At 47.0% G+C, this 23,966-nt stretch overlaps 1 protein-coding gene across 3 annotated transcripts in view; it reads left to right on the top strand.

The window, feature by feature from the left end:
• ZFPM2 (zinc finger protein, FOG family member 2) overlaps positions 1–23,966 on the top strand; it is a 580,339-nt gene that overhangs the window by 150,678 nt on the left and 405,695 nt on the right. For all 3 annotated transcript variants that reach the window (XM_075920227.2, XM_075920226.2, XM_075920229.2), the window contains one exon: positions 437–538. In XM_075920227.2, coding sequence (XP_075776342.2) covers positions 437–538 — 102 coding nt within the window. Of the gene's footprint in view, positions 1–436; positions 539–23,966 lie in introns of those variants that run through there.

Genomic DNA, 23,966 nt, shown 5'->3' with positions numbered 1-23,966 from the left:
ATACTTTGGTGATTTAACTGATTGCAAAATGCATTATAGGGTGACTAACAGCTACTCTAATACTCCTAGCTGAGAAGGTTCAATAGTTATATTGTCGAAGAATTTCTGTAAGAGGTTAATATTGATAGGAACGACATGGATAAAAAGAGAAGGATTGAGAATAATTGTCTGCCCTGTGTGGCTGCTTTCAAATACTGCAACTATTTGTAATAGTTTGTTTATTAAAATTGAAAAACTGTATTTTATATAAAAATACTCATTTTTCAGAAACAATGTTTATACTTTTGAAATTATTTATGTGAAAGCTGTCACTGTTTGGCTGTTTCCCTGCATTGTTAGAGACTTTAAATCATTCCAAATAGTATATGCCTTTTTATGAATATTCTAACTGAGTGTTATGGAAATTTTCTAAATGTTATGTATTTCTTCTCTTCAGGTGATGAAGAGGGCAGCCAGGAAACAACAGAATCAGACGGTGATGCACAGTCAGAGAAACCAGGACAACTCATTGTGGAAACCGATGACTGGGATGGGCCAGGTAGGAGAAAACAAATGAAAATCTAGAATAAATAATTTGAAATTGACACACTGAGAATGTTTTCCTTATGTTTCTGTAATTAGGGCCAATGTTGCATTGTTTTGTAAATTGAAAAACTTCCTGCATTCATGTGGTACCTTGAGATGTCTACAGGTAAGAGCTGAGGCAAAATGCTTCACCAGACAACCATTCTGAACATGTCCATCTTACATGAGAATTATACAGAGTAAAGTTCCTATGTTATTGCTACTAGATATAAAAATGTTATTCCTTAGCATTTTGATAACTAAATGCCGGATTGGAGTTAGCAAGAGGCTCCCATTTTCATTGTTGGCTATGGCTGATAGTGTCTCCCAATTCCAGGGGTGGGCAAGATACATCTCATGGGCCGGATCCAGCCCTCCAAGCCACAGGATCCAGCCCGTGGACCACCCTGCTGGAACCGTCAGGCACATAGCAGACTCTGTTTTTAGCAGAGGGCTGTTCCATGTGACTATCTGCTCTGGAAGGAGAGGGAGGCTATATGTGATCTCCCCACCCCGAGGCCAATCCTCAGCTCCTATTGGCTGGAAACAGCCAGCCAATAGGAACTGACCCTAGTCATTCTCTCACCTCCTATTAGCTGGAAACAACCAATAGGAGTTGAGAGATTGGTCTGGGGGATGGAGGTAGTACAAGCCCCTCTGCCCTCCCTGAACTAAGAACCATTTGGAGGGAACAACCAGCAATTTTAAGTGATATGGGGCTGCAGCAGGTAGGGAGCCCAACCTGCCCTGGGGATGCTTCTGGGCTGCTGGCCAGGAGGTGCTTAGATAAGTGCCTCCCAGCTAAAGCCTGCCTCTGGTACACCTGTCCCTTCCACACCCTAACTCCCTCCCCCAGATCACCATCCAAACCCTCTGCAACCCCTGCCCCAGGTCACAGCTCCCTCCCAGACCTTAACCCCTCCTACATCCCTACCCTAGGCCAGAATCCTCTCTTGCACCCATACTTCCTCCCTGACCCTACACCCCAGTCCCCTGACTCAGGTAACAGCCCTCTCCTTCACCAAAACTCCCTCTCAGAGATTACACTGTCTTCTGCACCACTGTCCTCTCCTCAGTGCACCCTTATGAACCCAACCTCAATCATAGACCCATACCCTCTCAACAGGAAAGTGTGGCTCTCGACCTCTTTCCAGAATCTTGGAGTAGACCCCCACTAAAAGTTTTGCCCACCCTCGCCCTATTCTATGGAGTTTTCTGTGGTCAGACGTCTGTAACTACTCCCAAACACTGAACTTAGCAATGATGTTTTCAAGGTCTTTTCTTATCAGTTTTCATTTGATATAAATAATTTAACACACTTTGGTCAGCGTTAAGAGAGAAACCTTTTGACTGCAATCAATAAACTGTAAGAGCTTCATGCGTTAATAGAAATACACCGGAACATTTTCTGTTATGAACAGTAAAACTACTTCAAATACAATATAATTGGAGAAATATTAGGCAGTATTATAGTTCTTTGGGCATGTGAGAGAGAGTTCCAAACAGCCATTATATGTAAATAGATAAAACTTGGTTTGTGTTTTATATTTCTTCAGTGCCAAGGCGAACAGACATATTTGAAGCCAAACATATCCTTAGAGTACCTGTGTTTCTAAACAGAGAACAATTCTCTGAAAAGTATGAGCATCAGAGAAGGAAGCTCTGAAAGTATTCTAGTAATAATTGTAATGCAGTAATATGTCTCATGAGAAAAATATTCTATATTTCAATCACATTTTCATCCTTGCTTGAATTTGCAAATTACTGTATGCTCTGCATGAAGAGGAGAACTCCTGTGGTAATTTTCTGAAACCAGCAGCTGGAAAATACAAAATGAAGACACAATATCAGCTATGATGTCATTTATAGTGGTGGTGTTGATGTACACAAATATGTTTATATTCTCTATAAAGCAATGCAATATTATTTAAAACATCATTTGTCATTAAAGTATATTACAGTAATTGTAACTTTTTGAAAAGCTTTGTGGAAAGGGAATGGCTTCTTCCAGTTTTTGAGATTGTCATTGTTGCAGAAAACTTATCCCCTTAACATAGGAGTAAAATAACCTTAAGTCTTTTAAGAACTATAAGTTTTGTGATTTCTTTGTTGCTATTTTATTTTTAGATCAAAGTGAATGTATTTGAGATTATAATTTTCATTATTGGTTGTTATTGTCCTATATGAACTAAATGTGTAGAATCATTGAGGGGATATATTTGATGACAGCAAAAAATAAAAGTTTAAGTTTTTGTCCTAGATGTTAAAAGAGAAAGATACATTTTTTTGAATTAAATGTATCATGACATTCTGTGTGAGGATATGAAGCTAAAAACCGAGAATGAGTATGAGGAAACTCCTTTTGGTCCTTGCAGAAGTGACCACCACTCAAATTTAATCAGAGCTTTAATTTATTTAAATATTATATCTTTTGTAGGGAAATAACATGCTTATAGCACAAAAGAGAATAAATATGTCTCATGACATGCTCCTGCATCATTCTGTCTTCTAGTTCTTAAATGAAATTCTGTATTCATTCTTTTGCTAGTATATACATACAAAGCAATAGAAGTTTCTTTTCTAACATATAATACAGGAAAAATGAATATTTCTTTGGATACATTTTTCTGTAAATCTCACTCATGAAATTCACTGGCTTCAGAGTACTGGGCAATGTAGCTATTGGTGACCGGAAGATTATATACCACCAGTACAGAATAGGAAGAAGCAGTGTAAATTTCCCTACATTTCTACAATATACTTTTTTCCTTTCAGAGGCTGTGTCTACATTGGCACTCTTTTCCGGAAAAGGGATGCTAATGAGACCAGTCGGAATTGCAAATGCCGCGGGGGATTTAAATATCCCCCGTGGCATTTGCATGAACATGGCTGCCGCTTTTTTCCGGCTCGGGGCTTTGCCGGAGAAAAGCGCCAGTCTAGACGGGATCTTTCGGAAAATAAAGCCTTTTCCGGAAGATCCCTTATTCCTCTTAAAATCAGGATCTTCCGGAAAAGGCTTTATTTTCCGAAAGATCCCGTCTAGACTGGCGCTTTTCTCCGGCAAAGCCCCGAGCCGGAAAAAAGCGGCAGCCATGTTCATGCAAATGCCGCGGGGGATATTTAAATCCCCCGCGGCATTTGCAATTCCAACTGGTCTCATTAGCATCCCTTTTCCGGAAAAGGGTGCCATTGTAGATACAGCCTTAGAGAATTTACCTCGTGGATTGAGAGGGTTGCATTATGTCCATTACCTGTTCATTCCTTGATCTCTTCACAGAGATGCAGGTTATTAATAGTACCAATTGTGATAGTGCTTTATGTGATATCAACTCCTAGTCATTGGAGTCTGGTTTGTGATCATCAAGGGCTATGGAAAAAACATTATTTTGACTTAGGCTGAATTAAAAAACAAACAAACCAGTTGGTTTGTTTCTTTGTTTATGTTTATAAAACTCATGGTTATTTGATGATGTCACTGTGATTTGGGGTATTTGTGCTGTGAGATATTTATTAGTAATTAACTTATACTTATGGATAGGGCAAAACTAAAAACCACACTCTAACAGCTAGTCTCTTGTCCTTTTCTTTAAAAAAATAACTTTTTAACCTCTTTTCCTCTAAATCAGGGGTAGGCAACAGGGCCTCCGAGGGCTGGATCTGACCCACCAAACAGATGGATCCGGCCTGAGGAGGCCCTGCTGCTTCTCTGCCCCCAGGCCAATTAGGGCGTGGGGACATGGGGAGCATGCAAAGTTTTCTCTGCCCTGCTAGGAGCATGTGGCACTTGGAAGTGCCAGGCACTCCTGACAGGGCTGGAGGAGGCTTCCACGCACTCCTCTGCCCCCAGGCCAATCGGGGGGGGGGGGGAGGGAACCATATGAAGTTTCCTTTACCCTGACCCCACCCTGTGAGAAGCACACAGCACTTAGATGTGCTCTGCACTTCTGCCAGGGCAGGAGAAGACTTCACGCACTCTCCCTCCCCCAAGCCGTCATTGGCCTGGGGGAGGGGAGAGCGAAGCCTCCTTTCACCCTGCCAGGAGTGCATGGCACTTCTAAGCGCCGTGCAGGGCGGGGACAGAGAGAAGGTAACTTTGCACAGTCCCCCGCCCTAAGACCTGATTGGCCTGGGGGCAGGGGAATGTGGGAAGTCTTTTCCCAGCCAGGGGCATGGGCACCTATGGGGATGGGTGGAGCCGGTTGGCAAAGGTGCTCTGCCACCTCTAGACCAAACATGGTCAGGGGTGGGGAACCCAGATGTATTCCATCCCGCCACTTCCACTTGATGCCCCACCCCTTCCAGTTCGGCCCAGGGCCACTTCAGAAATTTTTGAAGTGGCCCCCAGCAAAAAATTATTACTCACCCCTGCTCTAAATGATCTTGTGAGCTGAAAAAATAGCCCAATAGCAGCTTTCTGTAGCTGTAGTACATTACCTCCACTGATTGAAAAACAACTCTATGGGAGACATGTTGGGTAAATATGTGCATAAACTGTCCTCAGTATTAACATTTTTCCTCTTTTATTTAGGGTTGTTAAATATCAGTTAATTGAATAGCCAAGTAACCTCATGAATTCTTATTGGTTAATCGACTATTCTGTAGTCCCCGGAGGCAAGGCTGGCAGCGAGTCTGCTCTGACCTCACACCTGAGGAGCCCCCTGCCATTCAACACTGCTGCCTGTATATCAGAGATAGCAATGCGGGGTACCAGGCGGGAGCTGGTCCCTTGCAGCTCCCCGCATGGACCAGCTGCCTGTTGCCCTATGCTGCTGCCCTGATAATGAGGCATCTGAATGTGGTGGCAACACCCCCTATGGGGATGGGGAGGGGCTGAGCATCCAGACCCAGCATGAGTCAGAACCGAGCTGGGCTGCCTTCCCTCCTGGCTCCTAATACACTTCAAATGCAGAGCCGCAGTGTGGGTAGGTCCTGACCCAACGCAAGCCAGCACTGAGCTGGGCTGCTGGCCAACCTGCTAAAAAATTTACTTGCAAGGGGCAGGGAGGGAAATGTGTACACTCCATGAGGAGTACAGCTAGTTCGGATTAGGAAGCCTAATCCGAACTAGCTACTCTGTGCCACGTGTAGCCGCGCGGCACGGGGTTCGAACTGCCGGCATTTAAAAATGGCGCCGGCCGGCTTCATGCAAATGAAGCCCGGGAAATTCAAATCCCGGGCTTCATTTGCAAGTGCGGTATGCCTACATTACCCTCCTAGTTCGAATTAGGAGGGTAGTGTAGACATACCCTATACTATTAACCTATAAGAAAGAGTATCAGTGATATGTGTGTTTAGTGTTCTAAAATGGCCATTTTTGAATCTGAAAACATTTATGAGCCAAATAAGATGGGAGAGAGACTTTTTATAAAGAACCCCCCCCCCCCAGGAATAATTAGGAACTGTTTAAGAACATTTTATTAGATGCCCCCAAAACTGTAATGAAGAGAGAAAATTATGACAGCAGATTAAAAAACTAATTTGGTTTACAAGTGAAAGCAAATGGAAAAGGGGTAGCTGATAGCAGTGAATATAGATTAGAAGGTAAGAGTTGAAATAATTGATAAAGGAAGTAAAAGAATATAAAGACAAATCTGTGTCTTGTAGAATTAGGGAATAAAAAGAAGGATGTTTTCTTTCAGTGTAGTATTAACAAAAGTAATCCTAATGATGTTATTGCTTCATTACTAGATGGAAATAGTAGAATTGTCAATAATAATGTAGAATAGGCATAAGCATTCCATAAATTTATATTTGGGGAAAATGCCAGAGTAGGTAATTTTGTAATAGGAAGATGTTGAAATACTTTCCATTGTCATTGTATCTAAATAAGATATTAAAAAGCAGAAAGTAAACTCAGAGGTTTTCTCGCATTCAAGAGTTTTGAAAAAGGTCTGACAGACTCTGAATAGTTAATGTTATTTTTAAATAACTCTTGAAACATTGGGGAATTTCCAGAGGACTAGAAGAAAGCTTTTGTCATGTCAAAATTTAAAAAGGGTAGACCTGGCATCAATCCTGGGCAAAAGTACAGCAGATGTGAAACTCATTAAAAAGGAAATGAGTATAATACAATGAATGCCAATAAGTACTGGTTTATGGAAAATAGATCTTATCAGACTAAAGCCAGGTCTACACTAGACTTGGAAGGTCTCTTTAAGGTTTGCATCTCATAGCTGGAGTCAACTTATCTCATGGGGCCATCCCCATTACAGGAGGCTGATGGGAGCAAATGCTCCCACTGGCTTCCCTTACTCCTCACAACTGTGAGGATACCGAAACCGGCCAGAGCTGTCCTCAGTGTTAGATTTATGGGACTATACTAGACCTACTAAATCAAATGCCAGAACATTGATCTCTGGCATGGCAAATGAAGTTGTGCCATAACTTGATACCTCTTTTCTGATGAGATTATAAATTTGATATAATGAAGTGTTAGACTTCTGTAAGTCATTCTGTCGTTGGAAGTAACAACTCAGAAAAAGTCCTAAAGGTGCTGTTGGTTAATCAGATGAACATGATCACCCAATGGAAAGTAATGACCGAAAAAGTGAATGTGATCCTTCGTTATATGAATGGGTATATTGAAGAGGGGTAGAAAGGTTTAATTACATTTTATCTGACACTAGTATGACTCCTTCAGGAACACTGTGTCCTTTTCTAGTGTCCACAGTTCAAGAAGGATGGTGAAAAACTGGAGAGAGTATTCAGGAAGGGCCATGAGAATTATTAAAAGATTGGAAATAAAAATCTTTTTAGTTCATAAAAAGAAGATTAAAGAGTGGAATGAACTGTCCTTAAGTACATATATGGGGAAAATAAATCTGATAGCAGGGTTCCTCAGTATAGCAGAAGACGGTATAACAAAATCCAGTGTTTGGAAGTTGAAGCTAGACAAATTTTAATTAGAGACAAGCTAAAAATTTTGAACAACAAATAGTCTGGTAGCACTTTAAAGACTAACAAAACATGTAGATGGTATCATGAGCTTTCATGGGCACAGCCCGCTTCTTCAGATGACCCAGTAAGGGTGAGGGTAATGTTAACAGTGAGGGTAGTTTAACATTTGGAACAATTTATTAAGGATTATGGTGAATTGCCTATGACTGTATGTCCTTAAATCAAGACTGGATGATTTTTTAAATCCAATAAACTATTAGTATGTCTACACTGCACACTAATTTTGAAATAAGATATTCCAGAAGAAATACTCTGAAATAGATTATTTTGAAATAGCATGTTTACACTACAGGGAAGCCTCAAAATTAATCAGAGGCAGGCTTCTCTAATGTGCACATGGTACCTTGATTTAGAGCCCCAAGAGGCATGGGGGAATAATTTTGAATGGCCCTGGGGAGGAGCCATTTCGAAATAGCGGCAGTAGAGTGTCCACACTGCAGCTTTTTCAAAATAGCTATTTCATGGAATGAGGTTTACAAAAGTTGCACTTGGTCAATAATTTGTGCAAATTCTAGCATGCTGTTTGAGTGGAATTCAGATTCCTGCAGTTTTACTGTCTTTTGTACTCCCAATGGTACACATCTTTGCCCATTTTAAAAAGTAGTTTGAAAGCTTGTCTTAATAGATTTACTGCAGCCTTCTTTTTGAATTACTGTGATTATGTATCAGCTGTGCGGCTTACCTGGCATTATTTAGTAATTGAAAAACTGTTTGGGGTATAAGGCAAAGAAAGTGTTTGCTATAGATTGGAATGGTGGGTAGACCACTGTGAGATGGAAACAAGCAGTTATGATAGAGCCTTTTTTTGTTTAAGAAAGACTAGGAGATTATAGTCCTGATTTCGTTTCTTTTTTGACTGGGGAAATATGGTAGATTATAAGATCTGGGAAATGCTATTTGATGTGAATTAACAAAAATCCATGAAACATCGTTAACCATAGATATAGTCTGACAGTAAGAAGAATATTGCGAAGAAGCAGAGGAAATCATAGAATGACTGTGTGTTACTCTGACAGTGAATCGGTATTATCTCTGCTATCAGATAATGCAGTTATCATTAATTTTCACATTTGCATTTCAATCTTTGGAAGGAAATGACTCTTGCCGGATGAAGATAAGAGCTCTGTACCACTATAATGAACCATCATTTTATCCTGATGCTTTGTATCCATATGAAAATGAGGCTGGGTGGTGGTATGGTATGTGAGGAGGAGGTAGGGGAGAGTCAAAGAAACATTATAACAAAGTGTCAAATCACTGCAGACTTTGAAGCCCTTTATGAAACAAGAGGCAGTCTAAATAAATCTTCTGTAGTGAAGTGGATATCGGATTAAAAGAAAACCTGGCTCCCATATTGCAAGAAAAACTGGAAGAAGAGGAAGACAATCTTCCCTTAATTCTTTTCCTTAATTCATTTCCACCACAGATTTAGAAATGTGAAGTGGGCATGCAAACTGAGCCTGGTGTGAGGGATTGTGATACTCACCAAGTTAATCTCTTGTGCTACAGATCTTCTGTGGACACTTAGGCCAGGTCTACACTAGACCTGGAAGGTTGGCTTGAGGTATGCACCTCCACCTATTCAAAATGCATAGCTGGAGTTGACTTACGTTTAGCTGAACAATGGTGGCATCTACAGTGTGGGAGGCTGATGGGAACAATTCTCCTGCTTGCTTCCCTTACTCCTCACAAAAGGTGGAGAATTGGACGCTGGTGGGAGCTACCTTCAGCATTCAATTTACAGGCCTATACTAGTTTATAAAATAGAAGGTTTGGTTGTAGTGTCATGCCCTTATTGCTTTGGTAAATTTTACATGGCAGACCTGATTCTGTACCCTGTCACTTGGCATAGACCATATTCAGCAAAAGTTATTACCATAGAAATAGATGAAGATAAATCATGTTGGTAATTATCCACAATTTTTTTAGGTTGTACAATAGTATTTGGTGTTTCCCTTAAAACACTAATCCCTAGAGTAGGGGTTTCAAACATATGGCCTGCAGGCTGTATCTGGCCAAATGAACAGTTTCATCCATTCTATGAATTTCCCTTAAGTCTTTGGGCTCATTGATATAATCTCAGAGTCCCCACTATGGGGGTTCAATTTGTAGAGCACCACTATTGTGTTGTGCTTTAACTCCTCCATATGGACTCCACTAGTGTGCATTGGTGTAATCCCTTTAATATGTCCAAGGAACAATTAATGCACACCAGCTGGGTCCACCAAGGGAATTAAGAGTGCAATGGATTGGTGCACTCTACAAATCACAAACTGGAATTCAGACTTCAATGCAGTATTCTAGATGTAGAATCACTTGTTCACATTTAAGAAGTGTTGTAGAGGCACAAGTCTGGAAGAAGCTGGCAAGGGGAAATGGCACTGAAAAGCACTGATCCACTGATTGGAGAATAGATACCCCAGTCTGGCAAGTCAAAGACACAACTTTGCTATAATAGACATTCACCCTTTGTCTCTACTCTGGGTTTCTTACATCTTCCTCTGAAGCATCTGAGATAAATGAGCAAATTATTGTTGTTAGCAGGGCTCGCCGAACTGCGGTCAGCCCCGCTCGCCAGCCGCGCTGTCCGGCGATCTGCACATGTGCAGATTGTTCTGCGCATGCGCAGATTGCCTGAACCCTGCTCTTCCGGGTTGCAATCTACTAGCCATGAGCGAGTAGATTGCATTATTTGTCGAGCCCTGGTTGTTGGTATTTGTTCTGTGTACAGCTCCACTGAAGACTTCAGTGGAAAAGTGATGTGATGCCCTTTGATATTTTAGAAAACATGATGTGTACACAGGCAATGAATGTTTAGATTCATTAGGTACTTCAGTTTGGGTATGATATCGTATATAGTAGGTATAGGGAAAAGTACAACTCCCTGTAGCTCACACAGTGAAGGACTCAGTCTGTGAAATTCTGCAGGGAATCAATGAACATCTGCATTATAGTACATTGTGCCTTGTAGTTTCATACACCAAGAGACCTTCAGGATCTATCAGGAAGCTTTGAACTTTCCAGCTGTCTTCTCTGTATTTTGGTTATAAAGACAATCACATACTCTGGTAATTGCACAGGACTGGGAAACAATATCTGTTTCTAGAAACAGATGGGTTGAGAATCAAAAGAGGCATGTTATCGGTCCACAACTATTTTCATTTTTTTTATATTTTCTCATTAATTCTACCAAGATAATTACATAGAGAACACTGCATAGCAACAATTTTCTAAGAAAAGCTGTGTGATTAACAGGAGGAGTGCTGGTCAGCACTATAGATGACTAATGGGTTAAACTCAGGTAGCTAAGGGTGTTGGCAGGGGGCCAGAAGAATCAATAGGGAACAGCACTGAATTTACATTGTAAATATATACCTGCTTCCATTTCTTTTTATGTGAGTTTTTTGAAACAGAAGCTGAAGGGGCATAATTTTTTCAAGCCAGACAGGACTACCATTCACTATCTATGCTGAACCCAGAGATACCATGTTCTCTGTGTTTTAATTTGTTCTTCTCAATTGCTCTGTAACACTTAGCACCAAAGTATGCTTTATTAAGGATATCTTTTTGGTTTTTTGTTAATAAAATCGTATTTTAAAGTGGTGATTTGATTCTTGTGTCCTGGAAGGTAACAGGTGTGTGTGTATGCCTACCTAGCCAGAGTGGTCAGCTATCAAAGACACAGTTTGTTTTCTGTATTTTTGTTTCTTTTTTCAAGCTGTCTTGTGGCAGAAGATCTTGGGGTACCCTGGGGAAGGAATTCAAGTGTTCCTTCCTGGTTTTTCAGGATTGTTTAAAATCACTCGATGGTGTCAGACTGTCTTCCAGAGACAATACATCTGTCACTCTGGAGAGTTGGGTTTTTTTGTTTTGTTTTTGTAAGCAGAGCCTATAAAGGCAAGGTATTTAAGGTCTTTTGCAGGCCCTACCTTCTGCACTCAGACTCCCAGAGTGGGCAACAGCCCTGACATGGTGGCAGATTGATGGGATCATTTTGAACCAGGAACACAGACCTCAGGATTTTAAAAGGACACATTATTCTCTCTTTTGCTGTTTAGAAGTTTTGGGACTTTTTTTCTCCGTTTTCTGCATGAGGGGGCAAAGGCACACACAGAAGGTTAAATCTTCATAGCCAGAGAGTCCAAATCAAACAGTTGTTTTGGATTTTTTCCCCCTAGCTTTCAGTGGATTGGATAGCTAGGCTAGAGTAGGTCAGGGAAGCAACCCTGTGCATTCATTTGCAGTCGAGCAGGGTAGCCCTTGTGCAACCAACCCTCCGAAGCAACACATCGAGGTGAAAACAGCCTCAGACAAGAGCAAGATATCCACCTCTGGGGAAGGCTCATACTCTAAGGATGGAGAACAGGAGAATGTCCCTGTGAGGCCAGGGGAAATAATCTTGTGGAGGCAGAAGCATTTGGTGGTGGATATGCCCGTCTCCCACCACTGTGTCCAGGGTGGGAGAGTACCCTTCACACAGGCAGATCTCTAAATCTGGGTGAGATGGAGTCCTTCTTCGAGTGGTTGCTCATGTCCATTCGAAGTCGGTGTGCGCGCTGCGTGCACCACGTCTTCTGAAGCGTTTTCCCTAGCGGTACCCGTAGCGCCGGTGGGGCGCCCCCTGGAGTGGCGCCGCCATGGCGTGGCATAAGTACCCCTGCCGGCGTTGCCCCACCTCAGTTCCTTCTTACCGCCGTGTCGGTCGTTGGAGCGTCTCTCTCTCTCTCTCTCTCTCAGTTAGGCTTAGATAGTTAATGGTTCCCGTTTCTCACATTGTAAATAGTTTGTATAGTTAGATAGTTAGGTTTTTTGTTTTTGCTCCTTGGGGGTAAGGAATGCCAGGGCCGCAAAGCTTCAAGGCATGCGCTGACTGCGGGAAGTTTATGCCCAGGGGTGACCCACACGATAGCTGCCTTAAGTGTCTGGGTGAGGCTCATCTGGCAATTGCCTGCAAAATCTGCAAGTCTTTCAAGCCCCGTACGAGGAAAGAAAGAGTTTCCCGCTTGAAGCTTCTCCTGATGGAGACGGCGCTTCAACCAGTACCGCCGGACAAGGCTGCGGTGCACAGCGCGCCGGCCTCCACGCGGGAGGCCACACACCGGCACCGGGCATCGACATCGAGATCCCGGCACCGGTCTCACTCTCCGCCATCTAAGAGGGTGAAGAAGTCCTGGGGCAGGTCTCCGTCTAAAAAGCCAACGTTGGTTGGACACCGCAGCGGCAGTTCACCGGTGCGTGTTTCCCCCCCGGTGCACTGTCAGCACTGAGAGGGCCTGGTGAGCCCTGGTCGCCTGCCCTCTCATCGTCCGTCTACGCCGGACACCTTTGAAGCGGCACAGGACCTAATCAGTCTTACGACCTCCCTGCCGTCGGCGGTCGACTCGGACGGGTCGAGGTCGCCCCCGTTGGAGGCTCGGAGGGCAACACCGTCGCCCATGCATGGCCCGGGTCGGCATGCTACGGTGGCTTATGCCTCGGGACCACCCCCGGTGGGGTCTGCTCCCACTGCTAAAACGGCACCGAGCCATCAGTCTCAGGGAGCTTCCAGCCATGGCAGTTCGCGGCTCTCCACTTTGCCAGGGCCCCGCTTGGCCATACCGGTGCCATACCCCCATGGCCATGTGGCCTCTCAGGAGTCGGTGTCCGTCTCCGTGCCGTCATCGGCACTGGCATCGACCCAGTGTTCTACCCAGGCACCGGGCCTGGGCACCCCGGTACCGTTTCAGTCAGGCACGACTCAGTCGGCATCGAGCCTGAGCACCTCGGTGCCGCAGCTGCTGGCCACAATATTGGCACCGGGCCTGAGCACCCCGGTGCCTCAGCTGCTGGCAACACTATCGGCACCGGGCCTGAGCACCCCGGTGCCGCAGCTCCAGTCGACGCAATTGGCACCGGGCATGGGCACCCCGGTGCCTCAGCTGCTGGCAACACTATCGGCACCGGGCCTGAGCACCCCGGTGCCTCAGCTGCTGGCAACACTATCGGCACCGGGCCTGAGCACCCCGGTGCCGCAGCTCCAGTCGACGCAATTGGCACCGGGCATGGGCACCCCGGTACCAAAGGTTCACACGTCGCACTCGGCACCGGGCCTAAGCACCCCGGTGCCGCAACTCCAGGCATTGCAACCGACACCGAGCCTGAGCACCTCGGTGCCATAGCTACTGGCGACGCAGCCGGCACCGGGCCTGGGCACCCCGGTGCCGCAACTTCACGCGACACAGTCAGCACCGGGCCTAGGCACCCTGGTGCTGCAAACGTTGCAGCCGGCACCGAGCCTGAGCACCTCGGTGAAGCAGATAGTGGCGTCGCAAACGGCACCAGGCTTGGGTACTCCGGTGCCACAGCTACTGATGATGCAACCGGCACTGGGCCTGGGCACCCTGGTGCCACGGTTGACTGCTTCGCACTCGGCAGAGTTCGCCGCACCGGGTCTGGGTCCCCCGGTGCCGCAGTTACCAGCGGCCCTTACGACGCCGGGCATGGGTCCCCTGGTGCCACAGACGGCACGTCCTCGCTGCGCCCATGCGGGCAAACCTGAGTTGATGGCCAAGTTTGCACCACACTCCTCATCGGCTCTGCCTTGGCCGGAATCCGATTACTCTTCGGACTCAGATGCGGTGTTGGTTCGGTCAGGGTCTTCGGGAGCATCCTCGACCCACAGGTCCAGATTCAGACACCGGAGGGACCGCAACCAGCAGATGTGGCCCCCCTCATCCGCAGTGGCCTTTTTGGACTCCCTGGGCCTATCATCAGTGGCAGGGCCAGCCGCCACCATCTATGGGGTCGGAGGCTTCAGGGCACCGTTCCTGCCCGTCTGCGTCCCTGTCTAGGGCGCCTCCCTCCCCACTTAGAGTGCCGCAACAAGATCCTGCGGCACCGCAACCACCGGTACTGGAGACAGGCCCTCCAGAGGCTCAGACCATCCAACCGGCCCTGTAGTTGGTCACGGCCGCTCCCGTGTTGATTCAGGAGTTGTCGTCGTCGTCCTCCCTTGATGAGGCACTGGCGGACCCAGCGCCTGGGCTGCCATCAATGGATGCCAGAGCACATCAGGGCCTCCTGCGGCGCATGGCTTCCAACTTGGCTGTTCCAGTTGAGCCCATGATGAAGGAGGATACCGATCCAATGGTAGACATCCTCACTGAGGACACCCCTATGCGTTTCGCTCTACCGCTCAATAAAACTGTTTCAAAGATTACTAATGCCCTGTGGCAAACACCAGCAACCCTGACTCCTACCCTAAAAGGGGTAGAGAGGCGTTATTTCATCCCGCAGTCGGGTCACGAATTCCTTTACTCCCAGCCCATCCCGGGATCATTGGTCGTACAGGCCGCGGCCCAGAAAGAAAGGCTTCCCCAGCCCGGGCCTTCTCCAAAGGCAAGGGAGCCTAAGAAGCTGGACTTGTTGGGCCGTAAGGTCTACGCTACGGGTGGTCTGCAGCTCCGTATCGCTAACCAGCAGGCGATGCTGAGCAGGTATGCTTTTAACACCTGGCAGGCAGTCGAAAAATTTAGAGACCGACTCCCGATGGAGGACCGCCAGGAGTTTGTGGCTATGGCTTCCGAGGGTAAAGTCATTACACGAACTGCCCTCCAAGCGGCATTGGACACTGTGGACTGAGCAGCCTGCACCATGGCGACTGGTGTCGTTATGAGCTGCGGGGCGTGGCTCCACGTCTCGGGGATTTCCTCGGACGTGCTGCATACCATCCAGGACTTGCCTTTTGAAAGGAAGGCCTTGTTCTCAGAGCACACCGATTCCAGGCTCCATACCCTAAAGGACACTAGGTCAACTTTGAAGTCCTTAGGCATACATACGCCGTCCACGCAGCAGCGACAACTGCCATATAGGCAGCAGGGTAGAGCGCAGCCCCAGGTCCCCCGTGGGGATTTCTGGAGGCGCCGCTCCCGGGCCTCTGGTGGAGGTTCCGGGGCGGCTGCGCACCCTCAGGGGCCTAGGGGTCGACGTCGTCAACCCAGGTCAGATCCCCAGCGGGCAGGTCCCCACGGCCCTTCCAATCAGGGCAAGCCCCAGTTTTGACATGGTATGCGAGAGTCCCGTACCAGTCTGCCACCCTGGCCCCCCGTTTGGGGCCCGGCTATCCCATTTTGCACAGGCATGGGCCCTGATAACATCAGATGCCTGGGCCTTGAACATTGTACATACGGGTTATTCTATCCCATTCCTGGGCCCACCGTCTTCAAAACCCCCTACCCTGTCCCTAGTAAGGGACACCCCTCATGAACACATCCTGTTTCAGGAAGTGGTGGCGCTGCTCGAAAAAGGAGCAATAGAAGAGGTCCCCCAGCATCTGCTGGGCAGGGGGTTTTACTCCCGTTATTTTGTTGTTCCAAAACCAAAAGGGGGAGTTCGTCCTATCCTGGACCTTCGATACTTAAACAAGGCGGTTGTAAAACACAAGTTCAGAATGGTGACGTTGGCCTCGGTCATCCCAGTGCTACAACTGGGCGACTGGTACGCGACTCTCGATCTAAAGGACGCCTACTTCTATGTGGCTATCAGGCCCAGTCACAGGAGGTTCCTCTGGTTTATGGTGGGCCGTTACCATTTTCAGTTTATGGTACTCCCCTCTGGGTTATGTACTGCACCAAGGGTATTCACAAAATGTATGGCTGTGGTTGCCGCCTTTCTGCGCAATCGAGGGGTACACGTGTTCCCGTACCTCGACGATTGTCTAATCCGAGGTCGCTCGTACGAGCAGGTAGAAGCTCACATATCACTCATAAGAGCTCTCTTCCTAAGGTTAGGGCTCATGATAAATGTCGAGAAGTCATCCCTGATCCCCTCCCAGAGCATAGAGTTTGTGGGAGCCCTCCTCGATGCGAAGGTGGCAAGCGCATTCCTGCCCCACAGCAGGTTCCTCTCCATAGTGGAGCTGATTTCAGGGCTAATTCGGTCCCCCATCACGACACCTCGGGTCTGCTCCAGGCTCCTGGGCCATATGGCGGCATGCACTTACACGGTGCGACATGCCAGGATGAGGATGAGACCTCTGCAGGCGTGGTTGGCAAAGGTCCTCTGCCAGTCCAAGGGTCTATGGGACTCCATAGTCACAGTGCCCCCGGACATTTTGGACTCCCTGCTCTGGTGGACCCAGGAATCCGTGGTGCGCAGCGGGGTTCCCTTCAACGCCCCTCCCCCCTCGCTGACGCTGGTCACCGATGCGTCTGACCTGGGATGGGGTGCACACCTTGGGTGCCACAGAACTCAGGGCCTCTGGTCCCTTTCCGAACGGTCCCTGCACATCAATGTCTGGGAACTGTGGGCGGTGAGGAGGGCCTGCGAAGCATTCCTGCCGAGGCTCTCCCACTGCTCCATCCTGGTGCGTATGGACAACACTACAGCGGTTTTTTACCTCAACAAGCAGGGTGGGGCGCATTCGCCACCCCTATGCAAGGAGGCCCTGCGTCTCTAGCACCTGTGTGTCACGCACAATATCACGCCTCAGGCAGAGTACCTCCCCGGGTGCAAAAACCTACTTGCAGACACACTGAGAAGATCCTTTGGAGCCCACGAGTGGTCGCTCAAGGACTCTGTCCTCAGTCAGGTTTCCACAGGTGGGGCTATCCACACTTAGACCTGTTTGCCTCGGCACACAATGCCAAGTGCAGGAACTACTGTTCCCTGCTGGGGCTGGGGAAATTTTCCAAGGGAGACACCCTAACGACCACGTGGTCAAAGGGTGTTCTCTATGCTTTCCCCCCATTTCCACTAATTTCCAGGGTATTGATCAGAGCGAGAACTTTCAGGTCCTCGATCATCCTCATAGCCCCCAGGTGGCCCAGACAGTTCTGGTTCCCCAAGACCCTATAGACCCAAGACCCTATAGCACTCCCTCCAGTTCGGGATCTGCTAACCCAACCTTGGGATGGGGGGATAATGGTTCACCCGGATCTCTGGTCTCTTCACCTAACAGCCTGGTTTATCCGTGGTTGAACCAACCAGAAAGGGAATGTTCCCGACAAGTACAGATGGTGCTCCTTAGCAGCAGGAAGCCCTCTACTAGATGGCCGTACACTGCCAAGTGGTGGCGCTTCTCGTCTTGGGCATCCCGGAGAGGAGTACAACCGTCTTCGGCCCCTATTCCAACTATTCTCGACTGTCTCTTTCAACTCCGTTCTAGTGGCCTGTCCTTCTCTTCTATTAAAGTCCATGTGGCATCTCTCTCCGCCTTCCATGTTGGTACGGCAGGAGCCTCTCTTTTTTCTAACTAGGTAGTTAAAAGGTTTCTTACTGGTTTGGAGAAATTGTACCCCTCGGTGAGGGCTCCATACCCTGCCTGGAACCTCAACCTGGTCCTTCACAGGCTTATGTCCCCTCCTTTCAAGCCATTGGCTACGTGTTCATTGAAGCATCTTTCACTGAAGGTTGCTTTCATAGTAGCCGTTACATCTGCTAGAAGGGTATCAGAGCTAAGGGCGCTGACTATAGAACCACCCTACCTCATTTTTTCGCATGATAATGTAAGGCTACGGCCTCATCTGACCTTCCTCCCGAAGGTGGTTTCTACTTTTCACCTGTCTCAGGAGATTTATCTACCGGTGTTCTTCCCTAAACCACACGCCTCCCCTAAGGAGTATGTTCTATACTCCCTGGATGCCAAGCGAGCGCTGGCATTCTATATTGACCGAACCAAGCTCTTCCATAAATCCCAACAATTGTTCGTTGCGTTTGGAGATAGGGGGAAAGGTTCACCTATTTCTACGCAAAGGTTATCAAGATGGGTGGTGCAATGTATAGCAGTGTTATCAACTGGCTGGGAAAACCCCACTCAGGGTGAAGGTACACTCTACCAGGGCGCAGACGTCCTCGGTAGCCTTTGGTGCCCAGGTACCTATCACAGAAATTTGCAGGGCAGCCACCTGGTCTTCCCTTTACACGTTTGCAACACACTATGCGCTACCTCAACAGGCCAGGGAGGATGCAAGGGTGGGCTCTGCAGTCCTCGAATCTGTGATGTAAATATGTAAATATATAGATCCAGTTGTCTTTGTTCTGGGTTGGTGACTTGTCACTGTGTAATTGTTCAAATAAATCTGTTATTGTTCACCTTCCTTTATGACTCTGGTGCTATGTCTGTTCCGACCCCTCCTCCATGGGGTTAGCTTGGTAGTCACTTACTTCGAATGGACATGAGCAACCACTCGAAGAAGAAAAGAACGGTTACTTACCTGTAACTGTTGTTCTTCGAGATGTGTTGCTCATGTCCATTCGACTCCCACCCTACCTCCCCTTCATCGGAGTATCTGTCAAGAAGGAACTGAGGTGGGGCAGAGCCGGCAGGGGTACTTATGCCCCGCCATGGCAGCGCCATTCCAGGGGGCGCCCCGCCGGCGCTATGGGTACCGCTAGGGAAAACGCTCCGGAAGATGTGGTGCACGCGGCGCGCACACCTACTTCGAATGGACATGAGCAATACATCTCAAAGAACAACAGTTACAGGTAAGTAACTGTTCTTTTCTTACTGCAGATGAGGGACAGAGAAGTGGAAATGGCCACATAGCAGTTCAGCAGAAAAAGACCTGGAGATTACAGTGGATGAGAAGCTGGATATGAGTCAACAGTGTGCTCTTGTAGCCAAGAAGGCAAATGGATATCAAGTTGCATTAGGAGGAACATTGCCATCAGATCTAGAGTAGTGATTATTCCCCTTTATTCGGCACTGCTGAGGCCACATCTGGAGTACTGTGTCCAGTTCTGGACCCCCCCTACAGAAAGGATGTGGACGCATTGGAGAGGGTCCAGTGGAGGGCAACCAAAATGACTAGGGTGCTGAAGCACATGACCTATGAGGAAAGGCTAAGAGATTTGAAATTATTTAATCTGCAAAAGAGAAGAGTGAGGGGGGATTTGATAGCAGCCTTCAACTTCCTGAAGGCAGGTTCCAAAGAGGATGGAGAAATCCTGTTCTCAGTAGTGACAGATGGCAGAACAAGGAGCAATAGACTCAAGTTACAGTGGAGGAAGTCTAGGTTGGATATTAGGAAAAAACTGGCCTCCAAAGGCCACATGTGAACCCAGGAGCAGGTTTGCGTGAAAATCAAGTTGGTCCAGTGAGACTCCCGACCCTGAGCCCTGAGCTTAGAACATAAGAATATAAGAATGGCCGTACTGGGTCAGTGGAAAGGTCCATCTAACCCAGTAGCCTGTCTGCCGACAGTGGCTACCACCAGGTACCCCAGAGGGGATGGACCAAAGACAATGACAAGCGATTTGTCTCGTGCCATCCACCTCCAGCCTTCCACAAACAGAGCCAGGGACACCGTTCCTACCCCCGGCTAATAGCACTCCATGGACCCAACCTCCATGAATTTATCTAACTTCTCTTTAAACTCTGTTATCGTTCTAGCCTTCACAGACCCCTGTGGCAAGGAGTTCCACAGGTTGACTATGTGCTGTGTGAAGAAGAACTTTCGCTTATTAGTTTTAAACCTGCTGCCCATCAATTTCATTTGGTGTCCTCTAGTCCTTCTATTATGGGAACTAATGAAGAACTTTTCTTTATTCACCCTCTCCATACCACTTATGATTTTATAGACCTCTAACATATCCCCTGTCAGTCTCCTCTTTTCTAAGCTGAAAAGTCCCAGTCTCTTTAGCCTCTCTTCATATGGGACCTGTTCCAAACTCCTAATCATTTTAGTTGCCCTTTTCTGCACCCTTTCCAAGGCCAAAATATCTTTTTTGAGGTGAGGAGACCACATCTGTACACAATACTGAAGATATGGTGTACCATAGTTTTATACTTCCCCTCCTCCTTCTTCCCCTGGCTTCCTCCTTCCAGATCCCTCCTCTCAGGTTTCCCCCTCCCCTCTCCCACCCTCTCTCTTCCCCTCTCCCACCTCCTTTTCCCAGTCTCCCCAGAGGTTAATCCCGCCCCCCAGTTTTGTTAAATAAAGAGAGTTTCTATTTTTGAATACATGTGTCCTTTATTTTTTACATCAGGAAGGGGGGCTAGGGAGGGGTAAGTGAAGGAGGTGAGGAAGGAATGGGACACGAGCCCCAGATAGGGAGTACTGGGGTGGCTCTGCGGGCTCCTCGGGGTGGAAGCCCTCCTGAAGGGCCTCCTGGATCCTGACAGCCCCCCGGATGGCAGCCTGTGGCAAGTGCAGCCGGGTTGATGGCTGAGTGCTGTGATGTACCGAGTGTGGGCACTCAGGGCAATCTAAGACAGGACTGCTTTGCTGTCCATCATCGAGTTAGACAAGCAAGCGGGGAACCCTGAGAACTGTCTGTCTGGGGTGGGGGTCGGGTCCCTTTAAGTACAGCGCTCGGCTAGCCTGAGGCAGCAGGTCCACACTCTAACTCCTAACCTGATGCCCTGCTGGCACTGGTTCTGGCCAGCCTTAACTTCGGTTCAGGGTCCACTCAATGTGGACATGCTATTTCAAATTAGCAAAACGCTAATTTGTATTAGTTTTTAGGTCTAGATGCACTAATTCGAATTAGCTTATTTCGAATTAACTAAATCGAATTAAGTTAGTTCGAATTAGTGCTATAGTGTAGACATACCTACAGATACCCATGGTGCGAGGGGAAACTTTGAGTGTGAGTGGGAAGGTTATTGCATGGGGAGACACTGGAGCATAGGAGTCTGCATCCACCAATCCCTAGTGGGCCCTGAACTCATCCATCCAGAGGCCCAAGTAATAGTTCAACCCTTCAAGATAGATGTTTTGAGCTGCCTATAGCCTGTTACCTATAAGGGCTGGTCAGGAATTTGGACTTTTGCAATCTATGATGATTATTCCATTCCTATGCTGGTGGGAGAGGACTTAGACAACCACATGAAACAGGCTAAGAAGGTGGGAATGGTCACCTGAAGCAGGGCTAAGCAGGCCTCCATACCTAACCCCGTTCTTGAGCCTTCTGCTGGGGCCCAATCTGTATCCTCAGACACCCCAGTGCTGGAGACCCAGATAGAGATGAAGGAGCCAGACCCCAGAGCAGCGACTACAGCAGCACTAATGGATCCAGTTCCTGAACTTCAGATGGAACCAGCCAAGAGCCAGAACTGGTGGAGCAGCCAGTGCCAGGATCGCTGCCAACAGCATAGGGTACCACAGAGCCTACAGCAGCAACTGCACTGACCAAGTGGCACTGCTGAAGCCTGCAACGCAACCCAGTGTACCAGTAGAGAGTGGTTCACAGTCAGCAGAGACACCCACATCACCTGTATCACTTCCAGAATGAGCAACCCCAAGTATACAATCAAGCGGGGAGCTGATGTCTACAGCATCAAGGGACCAGTTCCAAACAGAGCAGGAAGCAGATGGGTGCCTCAAGGGAGCTTGGATGGTGGTTTGGAGTGAGTCATAGAATCATAGAATAATAGGACTGGAAGGGACCTCGAGAGGTCATCGAGTCCAGCCCCCCGCCCTCAAGGCAGGACCAAGCTCCGTCTACACCATCCCTGACAGATGTCTATCTAACCTGTTCTTAAATATCTCCAGAGAGGGAGATTCCACCACCTCCCTTGGCAATTTATTCCAATATTTGACTACCCTGACAGTTAGGAATTTTTTCCTAATGTCCAATCTAAACCTCCCTTGCTGCACTTTAAGCCCATTACTCCTTGTCCTGTCCTCAGAAACCAAGAGGAACAAATTTTCTCCTTCCTCCTTGTGACACCCTTTTAGATACTTGAAAACCGCTATCATGTTTCTTTTTTCTATCTGTCCTGTGGCAGAAGATCTTGGGGTAACCTGGGGAAGGAATTCAAGTGTTCCTTCCTGGTTTTTCAGGGTTCTTTAAACTCATTTTAGAGTGGCAGCCTATCTTCTAGAGCCAGTACATCTGGGACTCTAGGGAATTTTTGTAAGCACAGCCCATAAAAGCAAGGTATTTAAGGTCTTTTGGAGGCCCCCATCTTCTGTTCTGGAGTGCCAGGGTGGATAACAGCCCTGAGAAGTTGAAAAATGGATATGTTAATATATTGAAATATGTACCCAACATGGAGTGATTTACCAGAAAAAAATACAGTCCAACAAATGAATGTAAACAAACAGGAGATATTAGAGTGCTATTTCTTTCTTAATTTAGCAGTTCTTCTGAGTCTTAGGCTCCGTGTGTGTTCAGTGTGGGTTTGTATGCATTCTCTGGGCACATCTTCACTTGCTGTGCCAGAGATCATTCTGGCATTAGATTTAGTGGATTCGATTTAGACAGGAAATGAAACACTGAGGGCAGCTCTAGCTGGCGCTAGTACTCCTCACAATCTCGAGTACAGGAAGCCAACGGAAGCATTTGCTCTTATCAGCCTCCCACAGTTGGGATGGTACCAAACTTGGCTTAAAGTAAGCCACTGGAGTTGCGTATCTTAAGATGACCTTCCAGATCTAGTGTAGATTTAGCTGAGGGCTCATCTAGACTATGGGGAACAGTCGAAAGAAGATATGCAAATTCTCGGGAATTTGCATATCTTCTTCCAATTGCATATCTTCCAATTTGCATATCTTCTTCCAATTGCACTTTCGAAAGCAGAGCTTTCAAAAGTGAAAGTAGTTAAGACGTGGCTTTTTCAGAGACCCCTGTCCCCCTTTGTCAAAAAGCTGCTTTTCATCAAAAAAGGAGGTTTACATGGCTTTTCGACAAGGGGGGCAGTTCACTGAAAAAGCCGCTTCTTAACTACTTCCACTTTCGAAAGTTCCACTTTTGAAAGTGCGATCGGAAGAAGATATTCAAATTCGACCTTTCCCCATAGTCTAGACGAGCCCTGAGTGTCTGGGACTGGAAATTCTTCGATAGTGGAATCTGTTGATCAGTGCCTTGACCCTTCATCTCCTCATATTCCCAACCAACGGTATAAGTGATAATGCAAACTGACTGCCTTTCCCGTTCCTTTCTACGACTCGTGGTCTGGGACAGAATCATTATGAGACTGTATCATTCTAGCCTGTGCTTGAATTATGACCTATAAATATTTGTAGATAGTTTATATATTAGTTAGTAGTTTAGTTGTAATTAGTTAGTGGGAATTGGGATTTCTTCTATGTTGTTCCCCAATCATTTAGGGCATTTAGTTTGCTCAGGGTCCCAGGCTTCAAACTTTGCTGATCTGCCCTTGAGTCTTCCTTGACCTGTTTTAGAGAATCACATAGTCCATTATGGTGTGAGATCTGCTGCCCCTTTCTTCCTTATATTAGGCAATCTCTGGAATTCAGACTCCGTGGACATGTAGTGGAGTTCTCCATAAGGCTCCTGTTACATCTGAGATCCTCCTGCTTGCTATATTATTGGCTGGAGCCTCTGTTCTGGGCACTCAAGGAGTGACACTTTTCAGCTTGAAATCCTCCAGCAGGCCCAAGGACTTCATGAAATATAGGCATGAAATTATTAAGGAGAAGTTCCCTCACAAAAAAGCTGTGTAAGTTCTCTAAGGAAAGATTGTCTCTCTCCCCTCTTCCCAGTACCAGGAGAGACTG

Source organism: Pelodiscus sinensis, chromosome 2 (assembly GCF_052426305.1).
Source record: "Pelodiscus sinensis isolate ZL-2025 chromosome 2, ASM5242630v1, whole genome shotgun sequence".
Classification (NCBI taxonomy): domain Eukaryota; kingdom Metazoa; phylum Chordata; order Testudines; family Trionychidae; genus Pelodiscus; species Pelodiscus sinensis.
This window is presented reverse-complemented; position numbering and strand designations above follow the sequence as displayed.